The sequence below is a fragment of the Vipera berus genome (assembly GCF_964194415.1).
Source record: "Vipera berus genome assembly, chromosome: 1".
NCBI classification, from domain to species: domain Eukaryota; kingdom Metazoa; phylum Chordata; class Lepidosauria; order Squamata; family Viperidae; genus Vipera; species Vipera berus.
The window spans coordinates 334614542-334625667 of NC_138202.1; the positions used below are offsets into that span (position 1 = coordinate 334614542).

Consider the following 11126-nt stretch of genomic DNA (forward strand, 5'->3'; position numbering starts at 1 on the left):
ACTTAACACCAAACTGCTGTTGGCTAAACAGCACAAGGCCTGTGAGACAAAGTTTGCAGCCAGCTCAATTCCCAGCCTTAAACTACAGCTACTTTGCAGCAGGGCTGAATCCCCAACTCCTTGTTCTGCATGTGACCAGGGCAGGGAATAGAAGAGAAGTAGGAGACAGGGTGGCTCCAAAGGCTGAAACTGTAGCGTGTCATTTGTGGGATTCAGATGTGGGGTGGACTCTATCTGTGTATGTGTGTGTGTGTGTGTGCACGCTTGTGTGTGGATTTGGACACCCCAGGCACAAAGCTCTGCCATGTCTGATGAGTCATTGTGGTTTTCTTTGCAACTTGGCTGAGAAGACACCAGGTTATTGGGAGAGTTAAAACGGCAACAAATTTAGGGCGAATGGTCCTGGCTTGGACCAGGTGTTGTGTATTGACATGACTTCCCCACCCTGGCTGCAGAGCAGGAATGAAGACTTGGCACAATGCACAGCTCACCCCTTTTAAGTGAAGAGGAGGGAGTGCAAGTAAAACCAAACAGCCCACTTGCTGCAGGAAAATGAAAATGTTTCTGTAAAGAAGCATAAAGGACACCAGTTGGAGCGCAAATAGGCAGAAAGAGAGGAAAGAAGACAGGCTGATACTTGTGATCCTAAGACAGGGAGAGGCAAGACTAACATGGAAAGGCTAGATGGAGCTGCATTGTGGAGACTGTTCCAGAAAGGAGTCAGGAAGGAACTGAGGCAGGAAGTCAAAGTCAAGGAACAGATCAAGGGAGCGAGTTGAGGGTGATGCAAGAACAAGCATCAAAGAGCAAGGCTGGGGTCAGAGCTGAGGTCAAATCAAGAAGAAAGGGCTGCCCAAAGTACATCCAGAAGCAAACCCACTTGGAAAGATTTTGTTGCTCAGCAAAAGCTAATTCATACTGGACTGCCCTTTAGGTAGTCCAGAAAATCCAAGAGCCAAACTGGAGAAATGTTGACAGCTGGCTGGGAGCTGATGAGATTTAATAGTGCATTACTCTTCCTTTAAGCTCTAATGGTTGTGGCATAGGGAGGTTACAGATTCAGGAGTTTCCAGTTTGAGTCCTAACAGTTCCTGACATACACAGGTTTGGGCTTTATTTTGGCAGATTAAACCTCTGGAGAAAAGATGGTACTAGTGAAGAAAGATTGATAAAATAACAAACAGCATGGGAAAAATGTTCAAAGATAAACTTTATTATGTATGGGCAGGAAAGGAGAAGACTGGACAGTATGCTTCAACTTTTATAGAACAAGCGATTGAGGTGACAGATGCAATGAAGAAAAGGCTGATTTGTGTGCACAGAGCATTAAGCCAATATGCATTGTTTATTTATTAAATTTAAATTCCCCCCATCTTGTTGTTTAGGGCGACTCTGGGAGGCTTCTATTGTTGATTTCGGTTTTACAGATGATGGTGAATCCAGCCAATGTGGATTATCAACAATGGTTTTATAGTTTAGCATTGTATATGAGAGCCAGTTTGGTTTAGGGGTTAAAGCACCAGGATAGAAACCAGAAGACCATGTGTTCTAGTCCCGCCTTAGGCTTGAAGCCAGCTGGGTGACCTTTATGAGTTGCTGTCTCTCGGCCCTAGGAAGGAGGCATCTGCAAGCTACTTCCGAAAATCTCTGCCAAGACTTGTCCAGGCAGATTCCAGGAGTCAGGATTGACCTGAAAGAACAAAAAAAGAGAGAGAGAGAGAGAGAGAATTCAATAAATTGTAATGTGGTGAAAAACTATGGTTAAAACAAACTGTAGCCTAGTGCAATATGTGAACATCCCCCATGTCTTGTAGCTGTTTGTGCCTAATTAATTTATAAAAATCAAGTCGTGCTTAATCCAGTGTAAATGGACATAAACATCATTTTGAATAATTACATTTTATTTAATTCCACATTCCTTTAGGATCTCAAAGCAGGGAGAGTCTCCTTATTTTGATATGACGTAGGTTGCTGGAAGAGAGGGACTATTTCAAAGTCACTCAGAAGAAGACTGTGATTTGCACTTGTGTCTGTCCAATACTATAGTGCAGGGGTGTCAATCTACCGGCCCACGGGCTGGATAAATCATAGCAAAACTGCGTCCACCCCATTGCCGGCAATGGCAAAAAAGTCACGATCTATTGTGACACGTCACATGACGTTGCAAGTTTGACACCCCTGCTATAGTGTGTTCTTCATTATCAAAGTGCTTAGCCATAAAAACAAACTAACCTTGGACCAAGTGGACCTCCGTATTGAACCTAAGCAATAGCACTAGACTAGTTCTTGCAGCATTAAAGCAGATTTGTAGCAGGAATTTTCCTTCAGGAATGTTTCACAGTGAGGAGAAAGGAACGTTTAGTCAGCAGGCAGAGGGGAGAAGATGATGTTGGCCAATTGGCACAACTACTTTTTGGCCTTCAAGGAAGCCTCTGAGGCTCTTGGCCTCTCTGCCTTCCTTCCGTCATGGACATCCGTCTCCTGTTTATATTTTTAATAATTGGCTAGGTCAATCCGAAGGTGGGAATCTATTTCTTCTGTGTCCCTCTCTTTAAACTTATCAAGATGGGTTTGTATCAAATTAGGGCTAGTGAATTCTTATTCTGCTGCAAAACAAGTAGTTCTAAATTTTAACAACCTTGCTCTCCCAAATGTTATCATTTGTGCACAGAGTATATTATTAAATAAATGATGAAGCACAAATCCTAAGGGTAAGGGACAGACCAACATCACCAATAGAATCAGTGAAGCTGTTACTTATCTCAGTGGTGAAAGTTAAGAGATAGGATTTGGCCCCCTGCTAAATTAGGATTTTTTTTTCCATATTTGTTTTTGTCTTGGAAATTAACTTTTTGTTTAAACTATTCAAATGGCCAATTCTAAGTGGTGTACAAGTTTAAAAAGTGCAAAAACAAAACATCATTATACAGTATAATATTGTGGTAGAATAAGATGCTCTGATTGGGACAGAATTGTAACATTTGTCTGTTGCCCAAATCATACAAATCCTGCCTAATTATGATGCCAAGGAGCCTTTTTATAAAAACAGATTAAAGGACAGATCTTCCAGGCAAAGGGGGAGGAGGTTGGACATGTGATGTTGTATTTGTGCTACCTGGACTGAAATGCTATGTGAATTCAGGCACTGTTGGAGGAGGAATCTGCAACTGAAGATCTGATAGGAGCAATCAGGCTAAATTCAGATTAAATACATTAATATATTTAATATATATAATTAATATATTATATATTATAGTAATTATAGTAATATAATTATAGTAATATATTAAATATTATAGATTAAATATTAAATAGAGATTAGGTAAACCTGGCTCAAAAACAGCAACTGTTGGAGTCCTAGTAGACAATCACTTGAAAATGAGCCAGCAGTGTACGGCAGCAGCCAAAAAATCTAATATAATTCTTGGTTGTATAAACAGAGGCATAGAATCAAAATCATGTGACATATATATTGGAGTAGGTAATAGAATATAAGAATATAAGAATGATGTGATTATATAAAAAAAAATTAAGTTTGGAAGTAATCTATGGTATTTTAATTTGTATATCAGGATAATATGAATTTAAAGTTTAGTTGGGAAGAAGAACAGCTTTAGACAATTGATATAAATTGTTTTATTTGGGATTGTTTTTATTGGGTAGATTGAAAAGTATAATCTTGTTTTTGAATAATTATTGATATGATGTATATATATATATGTTCGGAGTTTATCTATATGAGTTAAAGTTCGATAGTCTATATAGTTCAGGATTGTTTGCGTAAGCTAGATTATGATTGTTTGTATTTTTATACCCTGTATTCTGCTCTGGGAAGTGGGGGGGGAGGGGAAAGGGAGGGTGGGGTTGGGGAGGGTGGGAGGGAAGGGGGATGGGGTTTTTTTCTTTCTTTTTCTTTTTTTTTTGTTGTTTGTTAAAGATAAAATGTATTCTAAAACTTTTAAATAAAAAAAATCACGTGACATATTAGGACCGCTTTATAAAACCTTAGTAAGACCACACCTGGAATGTTGAGACTTTGGAAAAAGTGCAGAGAAGAGCAACTAGAATGATTAAAGGCCTGGAGACTAAAACATATGAAGAACAGTTGCAGGGATGGGGTATGGCCACTAGTCTAAAGAAAAGAAGGACCAGGGGTGACATGATATTTGAGGGGCTGCCACCAAGAAGAGGGGGGTCAACTTATTTTCCAAAGCAGCAGAAAGCAAGACAAGAAACGAAGACCTCCAAGGTCCCTTCCAGCTTTATTCTGATTAACTGAAGGTTCAAAAGGGAAGATCTACAGAGCGAACTGCTTGATGAGAAAGACTGTCATACTTGTGGGGGAAAGACTGGGAGTGAAATGAGGAATTCTCGACTAAGGGGCAGGAATTCCAAGGAACCCAGGAAAGAGTTATGTTTTCTTCCTCCTTTGTAGGCTTAAAAGCAGGCTTGAGAAGCAAAGAGCCGTGGTGGCACAGTGGTTAGATATGCAGTACTGCAGGCTAGTTCTGCCGACTGCTAACTGCCAGCAGTTCGACAGTTCAAATCTCACCGGCTCGAGGTTGACTCAGCCTTCCATTCTTCTGAGGTTGGTAAAATGAGGACCCAGATTGATGGGGGACAATATGCCGACTCTGTAAACTGCTTAGAGAGGGCAGTAAAACACTTGTGAAGTGGTATATAGGTGTAAGTCCTACTGCTATTGAAGCTGCCGAATTTGAAATGAGCATATCAAAGATAGCGTTAGACCCACGTGAATCAGGAAAAGTTAAGCTATCAAGAGCTCCATTCTGAAATGCCTGACTAGTTTGTTCAGCTAAGCCAGGGGTAGGCAACCTTGGCTCTTCAATGACTCGTGGACTTGAACTCCCAGAATTCTGGCTCCCATGCTGGCTCAGGAATTCTGGGCGTTGAAGTCCACGAGTCATAAAAGACCCAAGGTTGCCTACCCCTGAGCTAAGCCCATTATATATTTTAGAAATAAACACAAAGCCCAAGTGGGAATATGACTTTTGGCTTTGGTTTGTTTGCATGGTGTCCTATATTTGTGCATGGAAAGCAGCCCAGAGAAAACAAATCTTTTCCAGTCAAGTAAGAAATTGGATTTGGAGGAGAGAGAGGAGTCCATATCCACAAACAAAACAAAATGAAGAAAAAAAGAAAGTAGGAAAGATGATCTTGACAGAAATGTGCAAGAATCATTACCTAGGCAAAACGGTTTGAAACATTTTTTTTAAGGCCAAAGCAACAAGTTACATGCTTTCTTGCTTCACTGGAGTGTAAGAAGGAGAAGGAAGTAAAGCCACTCAGACTTTCAAAACTCTGTTATTATAGCCAATCTCAATAAAAGTAACTTAGCCTTCACGTAGAGTTGATTACCTGGTCTGGTCTACCAAGCAGAGCTGACAACAAAAGACATTCAAGTATAAAGTTTGAATGGACTTTCCAAGTCTTACTTTAAGAAAAGGTGTGTCTGTAGGGGGGTGAGGTACCCTGATTAATAAACCTGTAAATCTCAAAGTTAAATATTTTTTAGTCTATTTGCTAAATCCATCAGTGTCACATAAACTTCTAGAACAGAGGTCCTTAACTTTTGCGGCTTGGCAGCCCCGGGGTGGGGGGTAAAGAGAGGAGAACCGGGATGTGTGAGTGGCGGCCCAGTGCACAAACATGCACATGCAACTCAACTTGTGTGAGCTGAGATGTGTGCACATGTGCATACCACCATTCACACAGCCTGGTTCTGAATAGGCCACGGCCAGTAGTGGGCCACGGCCTGAGGATTGAGGGCCCCTGATCTAGAAGCTTCCTGTGCTAAAAATGAATAAAAGACAGATTTGCTTTTAGGAAGTTGTTGGGCATTATTAATGTTGTATTTGTGCTGTGTGGATTGGAGGTGCTATAGGCTTCTCTGAAGCAGCCCCTATCCCAGGGGTAGGCAACCTCGGCTCTTTTATGACTCATGGACTTCAACTCCCAGAATTCCTGAGTCAGCTATGCTGACTCAGGAATTCTGGGAGTTGAAGTCCATGAGTCATAAAAGAGCCGAGGTTGCCTACCCCTGCCCTATCCTCTGAATTGAGGCCCTTCTCAAGATGGGCCCCATCTGGCTGTTGTGTAGAAGAGCCATGAAGACCTGGCTCTTCACCCAAGCATTCATAATAGTTTTACCAGTTTGGGAAGACAGACATTTTTGATGTTTGTGGAGCAAAATATAGAAATGTTTGCCGCCTTTAATGTACTGAGTGTGCGCGTGAAATCTAAGGGTTAAGTTTGTTTGGTAACTAGAAACAGAATGACAGTAGAAGAGTTTTACTCTGCTTTTAAGTTTTCGCTGTTTCACATGTAAAAAAAAACAACCAAAGGACAATGTTACTATGAAGGATAGAAAACACCAAGTTACTCTTCCAGCCAAAGTGAGGCTCGGTAGAATCTTCCCAAATGTTCTGTTCACTGGAAGGAAACGTCAAATTCTGATTTTTTATTGGAGCTGCTGGAGTGGATCAGAGGGTTAAGTTTTCCCATTGCATTATTTCCCTCTTCCATCCCCCACCCACCACCCCAGGCCAGCTGCTGTAAGGTTGGGAGGGGGGGGAGGGTAGGAATACAGGAACAGCCTTTAAAGTCTTACTGGTTCAAGGCCAGCCTGCTAGACACAAATGCTCTTAGTTATTTTATCTTTAGGAGAGGAAACCTGCTCAGCAAGTCTCTTGACAGCTTCTGCAGACAGTGTTGAAACCTGCTCTTTCTCTTAAGTACTTAACAAAAGGAACAAACTCATTACAAGTGTTGGCATTCAGCCAAATGTGCTTGGCCACTGCAATTGACAACCTACAAAAGGTGCCCAGATTCTGCCCTGTGCTAATTCTTTTGCATGCCTCCCGAAGCATGTGTTAACTGGCACAGAAGCAGAACGTAGAGAAGACCCCTCTCAAGGATGGTGGGGGTGACATGTTTTGTTCTCTACCTCAGTTCCCCGGTTGATACTTATTACAACTGCTCTCCTGTTTTGGTGCTTTTCCCCCTTAAGGGTTATTGTACATACCACCCTATGCATTGCTAGGTATTTATAGGTGCCTTAACAGAAAGTCAAAATGTCTATATCTAATCTTGATAGAAGCTAAATATTTAAGTGACATAGAAAGAGGAAGATTGGTATTGGTTCGAAGATTACTTATTTGTGTATTTGTTTTGGTATTATAATCTCCATAAATTCCTGGTAATTTCTTTCTTAAAATAAACATATAAAACACATTTAAATAACCCAAAAATAATTGCATAAAATAGTACGATAAGAATGTAGACAAGATTTAACAGAACAAAATAAAAAAATAAAAGCACAGTTGGTGGCTATTTCTATATCTATCTCTAACCATTGATAGTGCTGCCTCTACTCCTGTCTTACTCCTCTGGTGGCATTAATGGGCAATGTTGTAATAATGGAATTTCCATCCTGGTACAATTTCAAGCTCTTTCTGCCAACCTCTAATATCTACTTACAGCTTCCTTCTTCCAAAGCATTCCATTCTTTTCTCATGTATCATCAGCCTATCAACATAGTCTACATCTGTCTGCATTCCCCTTCTCTATCCATTTCTCCAACAGAATTCATATACAGTAAACCTTCCCAACTCACTCTAACATAAAAATCTAAATCTTATACTCAAAGATTAGCCATCTTTTGAGAGATGCTCTTAGAAATTACAGCTTGCTGACACTTTATAGTAGTAAGTCGGTTCTCATCCATTTTATTGCTCCCTCCTTTTACTTAGAAGGACGTGGTGGCTCAGTGGGTTAGGATGCTGAGCTTGTCGATCAGAAGGTCGGCAGTTTGGCGGGTCGAATCCCAAGTGCCGCGTAACAGAGTGAGCGCCTGTTACTCGTCCCAGCTTCTGCCAACCTAGCAGTTTGAAAGCACGTAAAAATGCAAGTAGAAAAATAGGGACCACTACGGTGGGAAGGTAACAGTGTTCCGTGCGCCTTTGGCGTCTAGTCATGCTGGCCACATGACCACGGAGACGTCCTCGGACAAGCGCTGGCTCTTCGGCTTTGAAATGGAGATGAGCACCGGCCCCTAGAGTTGGAAACGACTAGCACACATGTGCGGGGGAAACTTTACTTTTAAAACTTTTACCTTTTACTTTGCCCATGCCATATCCTGAAGCTTCTTTCATCCATGGGCAGCAGGACTATTCTGAAGCTCATCCTGTTTGATGGCTCAACAAAATTTTATTCATTTTGTGCTGGTCTCTTGAATGTGTTTATCAGAGCCAACCTGCACATGTCTGCTGAGTGTGTTTGTTACAGGAGAGATCGATCCTTGGGGACAAAGGACAGTGCACTTCTAATATGTATTAAATTGCCTAACCCATCTCTTGTAAAAGCATCTCTAGCAATGTATAATTAAAGTAATATTTTTCTGTACAGGTAACACTTTGCCTAGTCACCAAGCAAAGCAGCAATCAAATGGATTTTCTTCAGAGCTTCAGCAAGGAAATACAGACTCTCCAAAATACACACAGGTAGTTAACTCAAGCCAACAAAGGATGGAGAAACTGAACATGAATCATCAAAGAAACTTGAGTCCACCAGCACCAGGTTCCAACGTACCATCCTCAAGCCCGCTGCAGTTCAGAAAACTCCCGGTGACTCCCAAAGAGGCCTGCCTGTCTAGAATGTTGCCATTGACTCAGAACCTGGACAACCAAGTTTATGAAAGCGTTGGTACTAAAGAACAGGAATTATATAGCAAGGATTGGTTGGAAGGAAGGACAGGCTGTCAGATGGCCGCTAATAATAATAATTCGATCTGTGCCACGACACATAGATTTGGAGCAGGGCCTATGGAGCTTGGTGGGAAAGATTCTGAAGCTGCAGGATCCAACAACATGCATGTGCAATTGTCTCCAGCTGAAACATGCCAGGAGTCATATGGCCAGTTGCAGGACATGGCACCTGAGAAAGAGGCCCCTCAGGCTCAGCTTGAGTCTGACTCAAGGAGACTAAGTGCCATGTATGCTCGAGTGTGCAAGCGTACCAAGGCACCTCAGCCAGTCCAACCTGAAAATCATGATGAGCCTAAGAAACAAGAAGAGGAAGAACCCCCACCCATTCCAGAAAAATGTTTTGAGCACATCTATGAAAGCCTGAACATTGAGGCTGAGATGCAGGTTGGGGACTTGTAGGTGCACCTCTTTCTAAACTGGAAGGCGTACTGTATGTTCTAATCTAAATGGGCAACTATAAGTATCATGCACTAACACAGAAAAGTCAGTTATGTACATTCATAAATTCTCTGTGGTATATATGTGCTAGTGAAGAGTTATCTGAAATTTAAGCTTTAAAAAAAACAACAGTTCAAGCTGCTACTATTTTCCATCTTTTCAAAAATCCTGGTCCTAGAAATGCTACCCTTTTCTTCCACTTCTGTAGCAAACCCTTTTTCCCCTTCTGACATCAATTCTGACTTCCCTGGGCCCTTTTTCATTGACTGGACAACTTGGAGGCCTTCTTCTGGCAACGGCAGGGCCGAGATGTGGCCACCAAAAAGATAAAAGAGGTCTTTAGAATCGATAAATTCAAGATTCCAGCTGGTTATGAAATAAGGTAAATACAGTATGTACTTGGATATAAACAAACTACTATATGTTATCCTAATCAATAACTGTGCTGCTTTGAGAAAGTCAGAAATTGAGTACTATGCTATGTTGGCCAAAACTGTTCTGCATAACTACAGCGGCAACAATATTGAACTGGGAACAACTTGTGGGAAGTATTACAGAGTATGTACACTTGCTATAATTGACCCAGGTGACTTTGACATAATTAGAAGCATGCCAGAACATGAGAAGTAAAGAAGTAAAAGTTTGCTTAAGTTTAGTAAGTAAAATTAATAAACTTAAATTCTGTGTAATAAAACTGGCTATAAATCCAAACAAATTCTGATTTCCCTGGGAAAAGGAGCTAAAACCAATTTATCTTTGTGGTGCAGAGATGATGTTCATTGTATGATAATACCCCTGAATTCATTTCGACCCCTAATTTGATGGATGTGAAAAGTGTGTTTTAGAAGAAAGCTGACAGGACTGAACAACCATGTGCATAACTGACTATGTTCTTGACTCACCTGTCTCTCATCTTGCAATTAAGGAAACAGTAGCAGTATTGTTATCAGTAATGGGTGGAGCTTACAGCTTTATAGAAAGCAAAAATGATCTGTAAATTCAAGATGGGAAGTAGTCAATTTCATGGTGTGTTTTTTTAGCAGTTTGGTACTTTCTGTGACTACAACCCCCTTATTTCCACAAGGGAGGATGCTGTGAAGGATTTGGAAGTCTCCAAGACTGTTAGATATTGGGCTCCCCAAAATCTGGGTCCTTTCTTGGAGAATACACTGGGAATGATGGCTTTTATAATTCCAAACCTTCCATAATCTGTAAGCATAACTCAGGTGATGGCACTGGCATACAGAAATCCCAAAAGACTAGGATTGGGAAAAGTAGCCTTAAGTAACTCTAAATCGGGGTTTTTATGTGGGATTTTACATCAGTACTCAGTTGAGGCTCTCCTGTTTGAATACTGTATGTTCAGAATTGTCCTCCACTCTGCCACAATTTAATTCTAAACTCTAAAGAGGGAGGAGGAAAGAAATAATTTCTGAGTCTTGGAACGTACATTCAACTAACAACACCTTTGGGTAATTATTTTGCTCACTAAAACGAGAAACTGCATTATACAAATGATAGGGGACATTTTGCATTCTGTCAAATTGTAATATTAAAGATATACCAAATCTATAGCATGTGTTTCAAATACGTAATCTATTTTTTAAAATAACTTATCTTCACTTTTTGCATCGACAAAGGAATCAAGGCAGCTAATAAAATTAAAATGGGCTTGAATACCAGCATCAGTAGCTTGATTATTGTTTGTTTATTCGTACAGTTTATAGGCCACATATTTCCCAATTATTCTTGGCATTTTACAATTAAAAGTGTGTGTGTGTGTGTGTGTGTGTGTGTGTGTGTGTGTGTGTGTAGGGGAAACCCAGACCAAGGAATTCATAATTCAAAATATACCTCTCGCACAGAGAAGGCACACTGCTCAATTATATAATAGGACCTGAA

At 40.8% G+C, this 11126-nt stretch overlaps 1 protein-coding gene across 1 annotated transcript in view; it reads left to right on the plus strand.

Annotated features, from left to right (window-relative positions):
• LOC308678366 (uncharacterized protein) overlaps positions 1-10900 on the plus strand; it is a 38154-nt gene extending 27254 nt beyond the window's left edge. Inside the window, exon 5 of the mRNA XM_081345508.1 lies at positions 8428-10900. Coding sequence (XP_081201634.1) covers positions 8428-9185 — 758 coding nt within the window. The 3' untranslated portion in view covers positions 9186-10900. The remainder of the gene's footprint in view (positions 1-8427) is intronic.
• The last annotated feature ends 226 nt before the right edge of the window (positions 10901-11126 follow it).